The 18,155-nt window shown below is 48.1% G+C and overlaps 1 protein-coding gene across 1 annotated transcript in view; it reads right to left on the bottom strand.

Moving 5' to 3' along the window:
* ADCY2 (adenylate cyclase 2) overlaps nucleotides 1-18,155 on the bottom strand; it is a 387,190-nt gene that overhangs the window by 21,376 nt on the left and 347,659 nt on the right. Inside the window, exons 19-21 of the mRNA XM_077879619.1 lie at nucleotides 16,001-16,085; nucleotides 11,077-11,235; nucleotides 1,247-1,393 (exon numbers count right to left, since the gene is read on the bottom strand). Coding sequence (XP_077735745.1) covers nucleotides 1,247-1,393; nucleotides 11,077-11,235; nucleotides 16,001-16,085 — 391 coding nt within the window. The remainder of the gene's footprint in view (nucleotides 1-1,246; nucleotides 1,394-11,076; nucleotides 11,236-16,000; nucleotides 16,086-18,155) is intronic.

Consider the following 18,155-nt stretch of genomic DNA (forward strand, 5'->3'; position numbering starts at 1 on the left):
GCTCTGACCTGAATATTTCTTGTCCCAATTACCAGTTACCAGCTTCCTACAGGCCTCTTCCCCATCAAATACATTAGGACTTGAAGTGGGATGAAGAACAGGTAAAAATAAGAGCAGACGCTGTAGGAAAGAGAAGGGGTAGAGAGAGGAGAAGAAAACTCTGGAAGGTCCTATCAGCTCAGGAGGACATTGGTACCAAGTGAAGACTGGGAACATCTTATTCCTGCTTTCTGAGGAGCTTCTTTCAAGATTCCATGCCAGAGTGTCTAAGGTAGATTAGCAAATCCCTGCACCACATATCCATGAGCCAATCCAACCCAAAAGAGCACTGCCACTCACCTGTCAGTACTGGGGAACATTTATCTGAGTGAGGAGCAGCTGTAACACTGCTCCTGTCTGCAGTTCTCACTAGGAATTTGGCAAATGGGTAGGGATCTCTAGTTGCCATTACTTCACCATAAGTTTTGAGTCAACCTCATGATGACAATGGTGGTAACAGAGAAATGCACAAGTCATACAAGACATTTAGAAGGCTGGCCTGTAACCATCATACCACATGAATAATTTCATCTCTGTATTTCAAAGTTCCATGAATCATGATAACCCATGTTCACATATGTCAATTTTGCTATATTTTGCTTCATATTTATAAGAATGATATAGCAGCAACATTCTTAAAACCATAGGTGTGTTTGTTCTCACCAGAAAACAAAACACATTATTCTCTATGTAGGCAGCATTTTGGAAATTGAAAAATGACACCCATTTCAAATTCTGAAACATATACTTTGTCCCTTCTAAAATATATTATTCTTCAGACATACTGCTTTTTAAATAATAAAACATATCATCCCCGCACAGTTCAAGCTGATATCTAACCTTGGAATACGCCAAGGTAGACATGCCAATAATCTACTATGATAAATACATTATCTCTTTTTATATCAAGAGATAAGCACATGTTTTCCTTGGAGATCAAGCTTTTTGAGAAAATTCATGAGCACACTGGAAAGCCATTTTACTGATATTGATTTTGGTACTTGTTTCTAGGGCTCATACTATCTCACAAATAAAATCTATTGTTCCAAAATTAGTCAAGTACCGTAACAGAGCAAAAGGCTTTAATTTTTAGTTGGCTACCACAAATTACACCAAAAGACATAAGACATGCCACCAGATGGGACTCACTTTAAATGCAATGGCCATAAGAACGCTGAAGCGTTGGATGGGGGCTACAAGTACCTACATCATCAAAGTCGGCGATGATCTCATTCAGGAGCCGAAGGCATTCCAAACCCTCCTTGTTCACATCTGATTCTGTGTAGAATTCTTTGAAATCCGGAATGGAGGCAAACATGACGCAGACACAGTCATAGGATTGGTGGTATAAGTCCTGCCCAGGAGGAAAAGAAGAGCTGAGCACCAGGAAACCTTTTCAGTAAATACACACTTAGGGCAAGTGTTTCTTTATGCTAGAGTCAGTGAGGAAATCCCCCAGCACCCCAATCCACCTGCTCCTAGCCAGCCCAAAACCCATTCTAGACCCTGGCCATTGACGGCGAGTGAAGGCTTCTGAGAAGCAGGATGCAGGCTCTGAGACCTCAGCACAGTGCTTCCATGGCCACTACCAGCTAACAGAAGTGTCCTTCTGGTGAAACCTCTCTGTGATCTCTACCTTAGACCATTACAAGGGATCACAGACTTCTGGCTGAGGAAAGAAGCATTCTTTAAGCAATGGAAGGCAAATAAAATGATCTCCCAAACTACTATATTGGCCTAAAATTACTTCTATGGCTACATCCTTTGCATTTATGCCATTTATTCTTTAGTGTCTCCTGAAAGGAGGAGATGAAACCCATCAAGGTACTTCATAATTACACAAGAACCAGTGCAACCCCAGGTAATTTATTCATACAGAATCAAACACCAACACTATCTATTCAAGATAGCCTTTTGTTTTTTAAATAGAAAGACGCTCGCAGTTCTTCATCCACAGACACGAGTAAAATTATGATGTCTTTTAAATGCAACTTTAAGGTGTTTCCATAATGTTTTCAACATACAACCTCCAAGTTTGATGATGGTTTCAGAAAGAAAGGGGCTGGTCATGGGTGTGAGGAGCTGTCCTCCCACTGGTGCTGGCTCGTCAGGGCCTTCAGGTGGCACGACATGGGCAGGATGGCCAGGTGCCATGGTGGGTGCAGTACGGTGTGGGAAACACCCCCCCACCAGGGAATGTGAGGAACATTCTGTTAGACAAGATGGCCGACCTCCAAGTGGAGGAAGAATGCGGGTGCTGGGGCTTCCTGTGTGCCTGGTAGGGTGAGGGAATCCACTCTGCATGGATGTTATAGTGAGCTCCGCTCTCCTGGGCACCCAGATGAATCCCTCGGCAGGGAGAGAGCACTTCAACAGCACTGTAACTCCAAGGTTTGTGGCCTCTCAGAAGAACCATTCTCCCCCTGAGGTCTCATAACAAACACATCAGGGCAATGGTGACCCAAGGAAGGTCACATCCACTTCCTGGAAAAGCTAGACTCATGTCGGCTTCCTGTTTTCAGGGCCAATCACCCTGTAATGCCTTCTGCTACTGCGTCACAATCTTTACAAAATACATGAACAATGGTATCAAGGTTCTTCTTTTCTACTTGGCTCTCAATACAGTTGAGCTGGCTCATTGCACAGACCTGTACTTTGTCTCTCTGAGAAGTTGTTTTTGTGAAGAACTGGGAAGACAACGTGTGGCACATGTGACCACCAAGCATATGTTCTAGTAATGCTGACTAAGCTGGAGAGTCCAGGGGAGAGAACCCCCTAGAAGCCTGTTCTAGTTAAAAATGTCAGTTTTAAAAAAGAAATATAAATTTCCCTGACTTCCCCGCTCCTCAGAAAAAGAAGCACATCTGACAAGAGAAGAAAAGGTTTTCTGTACCTACGTCTCCCCACTGTCTGCTGACAGTGGCCAGGGTGACTGTCTGGGGACCAATGATGATGACAAGAGTAAGGCTGGTAATGGTCAGCACTGACTCGGCGCCTGCTGCCTGGCAGGAGGGCACCTCTGAACACTCCACAGGCATTAACTTGACCCTGACTACCAGCCTCTGACTGGTGCTATTACTCTCAATGTACAGAAGAGGAGACTAAGGCAGAGGGCAGTTACCAAGTCTGATGCAGAGTTCACTCTTACGAACACTGCACTTGACACTTCAACTTGCATCTCCAGATGACCGCAGGCCATGCCACCTGGATTCAGGGTTGGTATGGGCTTCCAATCAGGTCATGTCACATTACCTTTCTCTCCCCCCGCCCCTGAGGTCTTTAAGGGTGTGAGGGAATGGGAGACAATGAAACGCAAGACTGAACCAACTGATAGTTTAGATGAGGGTCCGTTTTAACTACACTGGTTTGGAATCTAATAGAACAAAGTCTATTTATTGAAAGGAGTCTGACACATTATCTCATTCTGCTGTCCTCAAATAGGAATGCATGGGACAGTCCCCAGTGGGTCTCCTCCTAACCAAATGTCATCTGGGGTTGGCTCCAAGCATGTGCATCTTTTGGAAAAGGTCCACAGGTTATTCTGCTGTGCAGCCTTGGTTAAGAACCATAGGCTAAATGAGGAAATGGAAAGTCAGAGGATCTGGGTGACACACCAAGGTTCCCGGCTGGCCTAGGGGCCATAGGACTGTCATAGGACTGAAATCTGGAGCCCTGGTCGGGCACTCTGTAGGTGGTGAGTGCTGCTGGGGGCTGGGCTGCAAACTGCTCACTCACCCACTCGCTAGAGATCAGCCAACTGGAACCTTTGGAGAAAAACCAAGGATAAGCATGGATCTCTGGTCCCCTAGTCCCTGATTCAGGGCTCAAGGACTATTCTTGAGGAACAGGGAAACTTCACCAATGGCAAGCTTCGTAAATTCTCTGGAGCCAGTGAAAAGTGCAGGGCTTAGAGTCATACCCTAAACTCATGAAAGGTTCCCTCAGGTCTTTGGGTTGGGCTTGGGGTCAGAGAGGACCACAAGCTGATTGATTGGCTGATGACCTGAGCTTGTCTCATATTTCCACAGGATCTGGCAATGGGGGTAGGGCAAGTGGGCAGCCTTTGAGGAGATTCTGGAATTCAAAGTCTAGAATGGGTGACTCTTGTTGGGCACACTGCTGCCAGAAGGGATCATCAAGCTTTGCAGTTAGAAATGAGCTTAGAAATGAACTTTCAACACCCACTCACATGTAACCACTCTGCCAAACAAGCTCAAGTAATTAAAAAATAATCACAACACAACAGGATCTCTGTGCTCACTGTCCCTTTTAGTTTGCTGAGACCAGTGCTTCTCCTCCCCAACCCAACCTTGAACAAAGACTTGGGGCAACTCCATGACTTCCTGCCACTCTTGGATGACTTCACTGTCACTTCAAGTCCTCTTGTCAATAAAGTGTCCAGCCCAACAAGTGGTCGAAACTCGGAACCTGGCTGAATGTGTGGCTCTTCTCCCTCCACAGCACAGGCCTGCTGCAGTGGGGGAGGTCTGCAGGGTGAGGGAGGGGGCATGACTGGCTTCTATACTTGCTCTACTCATGCTTCTACTTTGACCCTCCCCAACTTGCTCAGTCAGGCTTTCCAAACACCCAGGGGTGCAGGACAGGGAGAGAAAGGAGTGTCTGATAAAGCAGGAAAGTGCTCCGCTGACTGCATCATGCTCTCCTGGCACTCACACCTGGTGGATGTTGCCATAGGTTATTTGAAGACTCCCTGCTGCTGCCTCCATCCGTGAACATCCCACCTGAGGTTCCCCTGCTGTGGACAGTACACTCTGCCCTGCTCGTGACCACTCTCTGCCCCAGGCTCTCTGGCTATTCTCTGCTGGGGCCTGTTCACCCCGCCAGGTGGTTCTGTAAAGCAGAATCTCAGAGAACCCTATGCCAACTGTCTTTCTCTTGCTCTGTCCCTGAGCAATGTTTAGCATCCTTTGCCCTCACATGGCCCAACAGTCCCATTACATCCCCACCTGCAGCCCTAACTCTCTCAGCCCAGACATTTCATTTTTTTAAACTTTCATTTTATTTTATTTTTTTTTAAGATTTTATTTATTTATTCATAGAATCAGAGAGAGAGGCAGAGACACAGGCAGAGGGAGAGAAGCAGGCATCATACAGAGAGCCCGATGTGGGACTCGATCACGCCCTGGGCTGTAGGCGGCGCTAAACCGCTGCGCTACCGGGGCTGCCCTAAACTTTTTTGTTTTTAATTTATTTATTTACTCATGAGAAACAGAGAGACAGAGGCAGAGACACAGGCAGAGGGAGAAGCAGGCTCCATGCAGGGAGCCTGATGTGGGACTCAATCCCGGGTCTCCAGGATCATGCCCTGGGCTGAAGGCGGTGCTAAACCCCTGAGTCCCCCGGGCTGCCCCAGCCCAGACATTTCAATCCGCCCCTACCCTCTGCAGTTTCCACTGGTCAGGGACCTGCCTATCACCTGTGTGTCCCCCAGAGGTAGGGGTTTTCCCAGGACACCACTCAGTGCCCCAAGCGTAGACATGCTAGGTTCTGGCCTGTGGAGAAGGCCAGAGGTGAAGGGAAGATCCCCAGGGGGCTGACTTCTCACTATGCTCTGTCCAGCACCCCTCTTCTGGCCTCCAGTCTCCTCCCATTCCTATGCTTCCTAGAAGGGGAGTGCCTAGGATCATGCAACCAGTTTTCAAGCAGGACATTTGTAAATGAGCAAACGGTTTTGCATCCCTTCTGGACCATGGGAGCTCCTGTGTGTCACAGGCTGAAATTCACTTTAGCATCTGGTGTGCATACGCGCAGGCACACACACACACACCCCTCCCTCCTGGGGGACTGCTAGGCTTCAGGACACATGTTAAGGACCCTCAGATGACCAACACAAGCGTGCTCTAAGGAGCTCAGAGTCTAGTTGGAGAGACAGCAAGTAAACAGAACGTGAGAACAGAGTGTGATTGGTGCTGCTCAGGCCCAGGTGTGGACCTGTCTGCCTGGTATCCTAGAAAAAGTCTGGAACTGCCACGAGCACTTAGTTTCCAAACTCCCACATCAGTGCTCTCTCCTACTGATTCATTCTATAGCAGGAGAGCCTCCCATCCCCACAGCCCCCCCCCCAGTTGACCTATGTGCTAACCATTTAGCACCTGTGTCCCCAACTGTCATCTAATGCCTAATTTATTCAGGGGAGTATTAGAAAGCAGCTCTGGAAAGCCGGGTGGTATTCTAGCCTGAGTCTACAAGGAACCTGGCTGAGGGGTCTGTCTGGAGGCGGCGGGGGCGGGGGCTCGCACCTGGTGAGTCCCTGCATACCCACAGTGACATCTGTGTCCTGTTTTGATCAAGTCTCAGCTCTCCCGCACCAAGGCTACCTGGCTCAGAATCACACGCCATCCTGACCACCTGGCGACTCGGCAAAGGGTCAAAACGTCGGCTTTTCAAGTGATGAAAGCTAGCTGTGATGTGTGCTCAAGAGGCCTCTTGAAACGCTCCTGCTACCACACGGCAGTTTCCAGGGCTCCGGTCCAGGCACACAGGGCCCGCTCCCTAAGCCTGAATGGCCGGATGCCCAGATCTGGTCAACACCCTGGGCAGCTGGCGATGGAGAAGCTTGCAGAAGTGCGCAGCGACACTCAGGCCCCGAGGGAAGGAAGAGGTGCCTGCAGACCCAAGGAGGGGCTCTGCCCACATGCCGGGAACACAGGCAGAGCAAACAGGTTTTCATCAAAACCAAAGCTTTCAGGGACTGTTACTGTGATTAAATCATTTTCGACTTCTGAAGGGAAGTTCAATTCCTCCAAACATCCTCCTGGTGGGCTGGAAGGCTCTTTGTTAACGTGAGTCCTGGTCATGTTTCCAAGGACTGTTCCAGAAAATCATGCCTCAGTAATGCTTGTGGTGGATCTGAAAGGCATGCTCCTGTCCCCGCCAAATTCCAAAAGTAACCCTGGGTCTCTGCATTCCGAAGGCATGGGTGCTCGGCCCACCCCCCAGAAATGAGCTGGGAAGGAGGTGCTGCTGGATAGGAGGGCAAAGTGATTACATTGGGTTTGTTCTCCATCCCATTGGGGCCATGCAAAGGTGGGGGGGCGGGAAAAAGGCTTCCTTGAAGCTATTAATAAATTCCAGTGGGCAGTGATTCTTCAGTTTTGCATAAATCTGAGATATTTGCTTAAACGATAACTAAAATTGAGTATTGTCTGCATGCCAGGCACTGCTCCCAGAGCTTTGCAGGAATCACTGCTTTTAAAATCAGTTGTAGCCTCTGAGAGGATGGAGGCCTGGGCCCACAGCTCAGAAGTGCCAAGGCTGGGACCGGACCTGTGCTCTGAGCCACCAAGCAGGGCCCAGCAGGTATGGGAGGCTGGCCTGGGGCCCAGAAAAGCCATGCGTGGCAGGTGGAGCAAGCATCTCTCCCCTCCTAGCAGCCTTGCTCTTGGGTGCAGGGCTCTCTTGTCCCCAGTGCCGGCCACACTCTGTCATGCCTGGTCGGGGATCCAGCAGGAAAGATCCCTCTCCAGGGACCGCACGTCTCACAAGAGCTGGAACTGCTCCTCAGGAGGCCTTAGGGAGAGAGCGAGCTCACGCAGGGGGCATCCACTTGGCTCTGACACTCGAGATCCCGGACAGTATCTGTGCTGTCACACAGCACACGTGCCCTCACTGCTGAGCTGCAGAAGCCACACGGCAGTGGCCCAGCTGGCCTGGGATGCTGAGGCCGGGATCATCCCTCGCCCAGCTGGGGAAGGGCTGCTTCTGTCTGGGGACGGTCAGGCAAGGACAGGTCTGACTGGGACAGGAAAGGTGGGCAGCCAAGGTCAGGATGTCAGAAGGACCAGGCAGGGCTTTGCTATGGCTTGTGTACTCAAACAGGTCTCCTTCTAGTAACCTTGGTAGGAGTTTTGGGGAGGGAAACCCCCCTCAAAAACATAATAGTTCCTTTACTGAGACTCACGATGGGGGTGCTCAGAACTGTTAGACGGTGGGTTAGGGATTCTCTTTCTTGTTCAGCCCTGCGCGCGAGCTCTGTTTGGCATGCAGGATTGTCCCCAGGAGGATCATATAACCAGCAGACTCTCCTACACCCACCGTTTGATCTTCGGAAACTGCAGAGCAAAACCTGCCCTGCTCAGCATGCTGCCTTTGAGCAGACAGGGCCGGCTGCTCTGATGGCATGGTGTCCTATGTGGGGAAGGGGGGAGGTTCCCTGAAAGTTTTTAATCCTCAAGACTTACAGTGGCTGCTTGTGTAGCTCCCCCATATTTAACCTAACTGACAAACCTTGGCAGTAAAGCACGGAAAGTTACAGCCAAGGGCAGATGTGCGTTGGCTGCCTAAATCAGAGCACCTTGCAGCCCACAGCTGCGCAGAATGAAGCGACGGTGTCATGGGCTGTCTCACTGGTCCCATGCCCCCAGTTTAAGATTCAGTGTGCATCGCTCCACCCTCCTGAGCAAAATCAGCAGCTAGAGAAAAATCAGCTAATGATGTGTGGGGATCACGGGACCCTGAGTGAAAACCAAAGACTCCCCAACGTGGGTCTGTGGCTCTTGAGCCTGGAGAGGTCTGTGGCAGGGAGTTTGAAAGGCTCCGAAATGGAGCACATGCTAATTTTCCTACAGGGCTGCCGGAGGCCTGGGTCCGGGCTCTGTCTCCTGCAGGAAGAAACGAGCTGTCCTTTAGAGCTGGGGATTACTCCAAGGGCACACAGGGATGAAGCCGCCTTGGATGAGGCCCCCCAAGGAATTCACTTTCTTTATCTGACAAAGGAGGAAATAAAGCACAGAGCACACTTATCGAAATGATTCCTACTTTGTTCCTAAAGAGTTCTCCAAATGCCCACGCAGAGAGGGAGCACCAGAGTCAGGACCTAAGCCCACTGGGCCACCCTGCCCCCACTACAGTCCTTTCCCAGGGACCCACCTGGGTGGTGAAGCCTACAGGAGACCCTGCATGTGTTCAATTCTTAAAATGGCAGCACCAATGAGACTTGAAGAGAAAGGCCCCCCTCTCTCGGGAGCACATGGGAGTTGTAATGGCCTGGCATGCAGTAGGGCCACTCAGGAAATAGATGAGTGGACGTCAGCTGCCAGCACTGCCGCTTTAGCGCTGCCTTCCCTGCCAGCTATGTCCCACCCGAGTGGACATGGGACTCTGTGTCTTGCCCTGACAAATGCCCTCCTCATCTGGAGGGACGCTCAGGGTGATGCGATGTGCCGTGTCCCACATCCCACCCAATGCAACTGCAAAGTCAGGCACAATTCTCCTTTTATGAGTGGGGGGTGTGGGCTCAGCCTGCAGATGCAGCGGGTCAAGCTCATGTGACAGAGTCCAGGTGTGGTCTAGGTTCAAGTCCACGCTACCTACCTCCGGGTATCTTCCCAGGCCCACCCTGCCGTTTCTCATACTCTCCAAAGAGGCAACTATGTTCAGACATTTGCTTAGAATAAATCCGCCCGAGAAGGAGAAACAGAGAATCCACTGATTTCCCAGGTCCGGCCCAGGGGGATGTCAGGAGACATGAGGAGGGGTCTCCGAGGTGTAGGGCTGATCCCTGGGGGCCCTTTGCAGGGCTTGAACCAGGCATGCTTCTGGCCAGAAGCAGCCTCTTGCAGCCAGAATATTCTCACTTTTTTCCTCCCCGGCCTCCGTCCCCCAGCCAGTTTCTAGTACTTTCTTTTCAGTTTCAGAAGCCACTTCCCCACAGTGGTGGCCCTCTGGGCTTCCACATTTATGCTGCTAGAGTGCCTGGAGACAGGAGGATGCCACCCCCTCCAGGCAGCAAGGCCACCTCGGTCTCTTTCACCTCTCTTCCAGGCCCAGCACCAGCCTGGCCAGAGGCCAGGGGGAACCTTAGGTACATGCTGACCTTATGAGCTGAACTGATAGCTGGGCATACCGACATAAAGATGCTTTATGTTGCTACTGCAAGCAGATGGCTCCTTCTTAATAGATGCAGTGATTTCATTATCTGTGACCAGCAGGTAGATAGGCTGCCAAATACCCTACCTCCTGCAGAGAGCAGCAGGAGAAGATACAGAGGAGCGAGGGGTCCACAGTCAGTCAGACCTGCTCTGAGACCCTGACCGGCTCACCACGTGCAGCATGCTTCCAGAAGGAAGCCAGCGATAAAGTCCAGCTTCTCACTCACTGCCTGGCGCTTTCTACCTAATGTCAAATTGAAATATGCTACAGGAAGATACTGCTCCAAGCCTCCTCACTTGAGATGGCTTCGTACTCTAGCCTCAGGGGGGTTGGGCTTATCAAGTAGCAAGTTCATGCATCTGCAAGTTCCCAGGATCCCAGCTGAAGACCTCCCCCAAACGGGGAATGCAGCTCATCTCTGAAAACCCACGGTGCCAACCACAGGCCTGTGCACACAGTGGGTGCTCAGACATGAGTTTCCCACTGTAAATCCATCTGCCAACTCTTGTAAGTCAGGAACGTGAAAGAAACGTCATGACATCTGATTTCATAAGCCATTTCGACTTTAAAACGACACCCTCATCCTTCTAGTTCTAGTTAAGTATCTGTTCCCTCAGAGACTCCAAGAAATCCCCATTTCTATCCATTCAAGCGAGCAGACGCAAGTCTTTGACCCGTTCTTGTGTGGATAACTTCTAAATTCTGTCTATGCCCTTTCTTTGAAATTCTAAGGCCTTTAAAGGCTCTCAGGGAAGCTGGGAGCAATGATGCTCACTGCTGTGATTATGCCTCTTGATTTGGCCTCTATTGCATGCTGGTCAGGGACATGGCCCTCACACCATGGAGAGGCCCCTTTTGTGACTTATTGGGAACCCCAGGGCCACACGTTGCACATTGAAAACTTCATGGGATGGGTGGAAGAAAAGCCAGGAACTGTGAACAAACGCCATGCTAACAGGTGCAGGGTTGATGCTAACCCACTGTCCTCAGCTGATGCCTCTGTGATCAATCAGTATCTTCTCAAAAATGGACCAACACAGGCTGATAGTGGACATGCGGAGCACTCCGTGTTTGCAGGGCCACAGGCCTCCAGGTCATGGCCAGACCTCCCGGCCCTCCCCAGCCCACCGCCCCGTGGCGCCCCACCTCGTTCTTCAGGCTCCGGGCCAGGAAATGCTCGGCCACATGTGCGGGCAGCACGTTCTCCAGCAGCACACGGTTCAGGTTCTCCATGGTCTCTATCTCCTCCCGTTCTTTTTTGAATTTGTTCTTCCATAAGAAGTCTAACCTACAGTAATATTCATTCTGTTACAAGAGGACACAGAGGTAAAGAAACAATAGGCATCTTGTCCTGCCAGAGAGTGGAGGTTTTAAAGAGAAAACAAAAAGAATGAAACAACACTGAAAAAAAAGAACCCCCATACAGAACGGTCACCCTCCCTACAAAGCCCGCTGCTCCCCCCAAATGTCTCCCATCCAAACCCTCACCTGCATTTGCAAAAAAAGCAAGTTGGGGAAAGAACCAGCCTCAGGAACAGGACAGAGGAGGGGATTGTGATGGAAATGACATGGAAGCTTCTTGCAAAGTAGGTTAATAAAAGATGGCTTTTGAGAAGAGGCATAACAGAATATAAACAATGAATAAATGAAAAATGGGAAATAGATTAGTGGAGAGAGTGCCCTGTTGGATAATTTGCATTTAAAAATAATGGTGCTCCTTTGTGACAGTTTGCCTTACGACTGGAAAATCAGTTTTCCCCTGCCACCAAATTCTGTGATTCAGCATTCACTGAAAATTGTGTGTGTGTGTGTGTGTGTGTGTGTGTTTCATTTGGGATTGCACTGTACTGAGAGTATGATATTGTATTTACACTAAAGTTCATTCTGGTATCATTTAATTAAGATGGTGCCTGCTAGTAAAAACATACGTGTTCATGCTTTATAATGTAAACTTAATGTTTTTAAAAACTGTTATTAATGTTGTAGAGATAGGGGGGCCTATTTCCTGGCAGAGGGTCTCTTTGATTATGGCATCATGCTCGATCTGCTACGATATAAATAATTAAATATGGTGAAACAGCCCTCAAAGAATCTTCCTGTAACACAAGGCCTAATGGAGAGCATTTCAGCACAGATAGTGACTTCCTGAGGCAGAGGGCGGGAGGGGGGTGGAGGGTGGGGGGGACAGCAAAGAAGAAATAAATTCTGAAGGTTTGTTTTATTGGTTTGATTAATCATATCAATGCACCTACAAACACACACACACACACACTTTGCCTCTCATGCACAGATGGCAATTAAAAAAATTTCACATTTTGAAACCCGAAAGAACAATGATCATTCATCATTTAGGTTTGATTCAAACCAATGCACGATATGCTAAAAAATTATTCCTCCTCCTCTGGTGTGGAATGTATTTTTACTTCATATTGAGACTTAAAAAAAAAAAGATTGCAAAAGAGGTGTCTTTAATGTTTGTTTATATTAAATTTTTACATTAATGCCAAATCTTCCACATTCTGCACTTACAGAAATCAGGCTCTGCACTGACTGGGGAAAGCCTCTCTTGGAGAATAAATTATTTGTTTGGGTTTTGGGGGGATAAACCAGTGGTGAGGCTGGTTCTAAACCAGGACAGCTTGGCAGTCTGTGATGGTGGCTTCGAGAAGACACAGATGCACACTCGAGATTAGACAAAGGAAATTGGAGAAACCCAGCAGAGGGCAGGGCAGCAGGGGGCCACGTGGGGTTTCCAAGAGCCATACTAAGGGGTGACTGCTACTGCATCACCCTAAATCCAGCACGATCTCATCCTGAGATTCTTACTTTTTTTTTTTTTTTTGATTCTTATGTTTAATGACACCTAGAGAGTCCATTTCCAGAGAAGGTCACAGTCATGGACACTGAAGATGAGGACTTAGAACTGTTTTCTGGGGGATACTGTTGAATCCATTCAACTGGTTTGGGGGAGAAACCTGTCTTCCTTTGGGGGCTTTTCCATGAGTTTCTAATGAGTTTGTCCTTCAAGGAGAGGATCCTACAGTGTCAACCTTCAGCCCAGGTCATGATCCTGCGGTCCTGGGATCGAGCCCCAAATCCGGCTCCCTGCTCCTCAGGGAATCTGGTTCTCCCCCTCCCTCTGCCTGCCTTGCCCCCTGCTGGTGCTCTCTCTCTTTCAAGTAAATACATAAAATCTTTAAAAAATTAAAATAAAAAAATAGAACAGCAGTCCTGCCTTGTGAACCTTAATTCCCACATCTCCCTCCAACTCTCAGAGTCTATCTGGGGGCTACTTGACAGTTCTCAGGGCCCAGATTCCACTCAGAGATGTGGAATTTTCTCTTCCTTTGCTCTGGCAATGACAAGAGAGAACAGAAAGAGCCTGGAGGAGGCACCAGGCCCTCTCTGGGAGCATCACTGCTGTCTTCACACCGGACACAGCCTCGAGGGCAGTTCTTGCCTTGTCTAGTTCTGAAAACAAGCTGAGGGACTGGGGGGATTTACATCTCTCCTTTGTGGACAGAAGAGGCGGTCCTGGGCAGGGGTGCAGGCAGTGTGTGACTGCATGCATTCTTGGGTTCTGCAGCCTTGCACACAGTGACCTCGGCCTAACCGAGGCCACCAGACAGCCACCTGCCCGGATCCCTATCTTGAAGGAGCTCACCTAGAATGCAGACCCTCAATGACAGCATGTGGCCATTTAAACTCAGGAGAAACACAGAGAATCTTTCTTTTTCAAAAAAGGCCCTTGAATTCAGGCTGGCATTTCTATCACAGACATCTTGTCCGGGAGATGTGTTATAATTTCATTAAGGGGTCTCAGATACCCAGAGCAATACTTAGCACAGCTAATTTGCTCAGAAAGCAAATACATCACCACCGTTTCAAAAAAGATGGTCATGGGGCAGAGGAGTCATTAGGACAAGTGACAACAAAAGTAAGTTGCAAAATGTCCGTACTGTTGGACGGAAATAAGTGACCCTGAGGCCATGCGTATTTATGAAACTTAAAAGCCTTATTTAAGGGGTGCCTGGGTGGCTCAGTGGTTGATCATCTGCCTTCGGTTCAGGTTGTGATCCTAGGGTCCTGGGATCGAGTCTCACATAGGGCTCCCTGCAGGGAGCCTGCTTCTCCCTCTGCCTGTGTCTCTGCCTCTCTATCTCTCGTGAATAAATAAATAACATCTTTAAAAAACCCTTATTTAAAATACTGGACATTTATTTGTGATGTACTTGTGTTTTCAGGAGAGTATGCAAAAGTACTACCTCACACGTTTGGATGTTCTTGTGAGCCCAGAAGACGTGGGGCCTTTGTAAAGCCCGGGCTGAATGATCCTGGCTCACCCCAGCATATCCCGGGTGCCATCTGCTGAAGAATGGTCCTTCACACCATCTCCCCCGCAGAGAGCAGTGACTCTGCAGGTCCCTAGGTGTGTATACTGCCTACTGCTAACATTAGTGACAAAAAAAAGAAAGGGGTCCCTGTAGGACGGGGATCAGAACTACTGTGTTAAATTATGCCCAACCATAATAATGAACACATTTGATTGTTTATCTGATGTCAGTCAGGGAGTCACAGGTCGGGGCAGCCCCTGGATGCAGCAGCATGTACCTAGTGGTCCTTCAGGCTTATCGTTTCAGGGATCAGTAAAAGTTGGGAGACCTTACTTTTTGATTCCAGGTCTTTTAATTTATTATATTATTATTTCTTATTGCTGTGAAGCACTCACAGTGGGAGTGATCACTCCAGTGGGAGAAAGTGCAGGACCTGGTATGAAATGGGGCAGCAGCTGACCCTGCAGAGGGGGCGGCCACATTCCCTTGTTTCTGGAAACAATCATGTAAGTGATATTCTGTGTGGGAGCCCGTTTCTTTCCCATCTTTCACCTCTAATAGGGCTTCCTGAGAGTGGACATGACTTTTCTCTGTGAGCTAGAGCAGAAAGCAGGTCAGTAGTGGAGAAAGCCAGGTCTCAGGGGAAACAAATGAAACCAGGAAAAAAAGAACAGGGCATGGTTTAATGGATTAAGACAAATGCATGGAGAATGTAGAGCCAAGCACGTGCCAGGGACGGGGAGGAGACAGGGGTGTTCTAGAACTCTGCAGCAGGACAACAGCTGAGCTCCAGGGAGACTGCGGAGGCTTGCACAGTAGCTCCCCGGGAGGCGGACAGTGTTTCCAGGCTGCTGGACTGGCAGCCACAGATCTGGCCTCTGCTCTCACTGTGCAATTATTAACCACTCCCTGCTGCTTAATCATTCGGGGACATACATATAATCTTTTTTTTTTTTTTTTAATTTTTTTTTTTTCATACATATAATCTAATGGGCTTTGTAACTTAGTTGGTTATTTCTATATAAATTGCTTCTTCGTGTCACATCATCCATCATCCAGGAATTCCAAGCAAACTTTGGTGAAGGCAGAGTGTGTGGTGGGGAATAAGTGTTTGTTCTCTGGGTAAATCGTCCTTGTGTGGAGCTAGAGGAAAAATACTGTCCTTGAAAATCCTGCACCCACGGCCTCTCCCTGGAGACAAGAAGTAGGGAGGAGTCCACGGAGGAACACATCCATTCAAATCACAAAAGACAATTTTCTTGCACAGAGGACTGTCTTTCTAGGAATGACTGCACGTGATGGCAAAGGTATTCATACCCTCTTCCAAGAAAAAGAAACGGGCCATGTATTCTGAAATGCATATAAACCCCCAGCGAAGGGGATATTTTTCCAAATGGTGTCAGCTACTGAGAGAACACTTTTGTTGGCTTACAAAACCCATGACATTATTTTGAGTTTTAACAGGAAATGGAATCGCATCTCTACCATCCACAAAGTTTGCCTTTTGTGGAAAAAATGAGACCTTTCCCCTTTTGTCCGTATCTACGCACACGTTTCTCTTATGCGATAAAAGCATTCTGATGTGTTTGCACAAAAGCAGCTACAATGCACATCAGCAAAGTAGTATCGTTATTATCACTGGACTCTTTTTTTTAAAAAATTGAAATAGAGTTGATGTACAAGTATTATTAACATGGCACTTGAGAGGAAGTTATGTGAAAAAGGGGTTGTCTTACCTGTCTACCCAGAACAAGCAGTGTGATGAAGAATATAAAGAGAGACACTGAGCCCATGGTCTTCAGGTCTTTCCAAATGCCTGGTCTATTAGAGAACAGACAGACAGACAGACAAAAACAATACAAAACAACATACATACAGGACTTAGAATTCATATATCAACCAATTTGAGAAACTTCCAGTGCACGTCACTCTGGCCAAACAACCTTTCAAATACATCTTCAAGCCCAGATTGCATCCAAACAAAATAATACCTAGTGGGAGGACTCAGTAATACAAGATTCTTCCAAATTGACATGATTTCTTATTTTATCTCAAGCTCTAACAAACAAAAAAGGAAATAACAGAGGAATGTGAATAGTATTTTCTTTATATTTCTGCGATCCATATGGATAATTTGACATCCCTTCAACTTTTAAAAGGTTCACCCTCAGAAAGGGACAGGAGTCTAGAAATTAACAATCATGTGAGGTATAAAAACGAAGCAGGGAACTTAATTTCTATCAGTTACTTTGACCTACCCATTATATAGTTTCTCATTACTTCCTTGGCAGACAAGTGTTCTTATGCCCTCTTTCATATGATTTTGTAACACAAAGGCAAGACGCAGATGGGAAGTCTTGGTCCACTGCCCCATTCCCCCTCGGGTTCAGCTAGACCTCAGTCACTGATCCCTGCCCGTGTCCTCACCACAACATTCTAGGCAATGGTCACCCCCATACACGGAGTCGGCATGCATGGTCGGCATGGAATGCCCAGCCATTCCTTTAAATGTCACTCTGGGTGTTCCTGTGAGAGTGTTTTCTGGAGGAGATTAACACTAGAATCAGTAAACTGAGTAAAGTAGATTGCCATCCACAATGTGGGTCAGCCTCATCCCATCAGTTGTAGGCTTTGGTAGAAGAAAAGGCTGACTTCCCCCTGAGTCAGAGAGAATTCTCTCCTGCCCAACTGCCTCTAGCTCAAACACTGGCTCTTTCTGGCTCTACAGCAGCTTCTGGCCTTCAGTCTCCAACTGGGACACTCACTGTTCAGATTTTGGGTTTGCCAACCTCCATAATCCTATGAGCCAATTCCTATGAGCCTTATCCTATGATAAACCTCCTTACTGATATATATTTATATAGGACATTTATATCCCTTTGGTTCTATTTCTCTAGAGAATGCTGATTAATACAGCATGGAAAGAGACATCTGCCATCCCTGGGGAGTCCTGTGTAGCTGACAAATGGTGATGCCCCACATATACGTGTAAATAAGACTTGAAAAAGAAAAGTTGATTATGTATGGACACATGTCACATAAGCAGCATAGATCGTATTAAATTAAATTAATACCAGGTAATTACTTTCTGCTTGTGAGATGAACTTGCTGAGAGCTTTTCCCGTTTCTCTACAGAGGGTTCAAAGGCTGATGACGTGAGAGGAATCCATGTGGTAGTGAAAGAGGTCAGGTGGGCTTTGGTGTAAGAAAATCTGTGGAGGAACTGAGGGTCTGCTGCTCTATGGATCTGTGGGACCTGGGTTAACCCCTCCAAACCTCACTCTTGTGATCAGCCAATGGGGTTCACAGTACCCATTTTTACAGGCTGTTCTGGTCACTATGTCAAGTAGTAATACTGACACGTGGGAGACACATGGCCCTCATGAGTTTCTAGAGACTGAGGGCACCTGGGTGGCTCAGTCAGTGAAGCGTCTGCCTTCGGCTCAGGTCACGATTCCAGAGTCCTGGGATCAAGCCCCACGTTGGGCTCCCTGCTCAGCGGGAAGTCTGCTTCTCCCTCTCCCTCTGCCCCACCACCCACTTGTGCATTCTGTGTATCAAATAAATAAATAAAAACAAAACCTACAGAGTGAGAAGGGAGGGATGGAGCCAGAGAGGTAGAGAAAAAAGTATGAAAATATAGGATGGTGAATGATCGTTAACAGAGTGGAAGACCCAAGTATATAGGGAACAGAGGCAGAATGGCCAGTCTCGGTGGTTGAAGGGCTGAGGACCTCAGAGAACTCTCCTAGAAAGGCTAAGTTTGCATCAGGGGCTCTTTCCTCCCTAGTAAACCAGCTGGGCTGCAAGCATTTGAGCTCCCCAGCCACAAGGAGGTCACTGGTTCCTGAGATCGAAGTAGGCTGAGAGGTGCCACTGTCCTGTTTACTC

This window comes from Canis aureus, chromosome 31 (assembly GCF_053574225.1).
Source record: "Canis aureus isolate CA01 chromosome 31, VMU_Caureus_v.1.0, whole genome shotgun sequence".
Classification (NCBI taxonomy): Eukaryota; Metazoa; Chordata; class Mammalia; order Carnivora; family Canidae; genus Canis; species Canis aureus.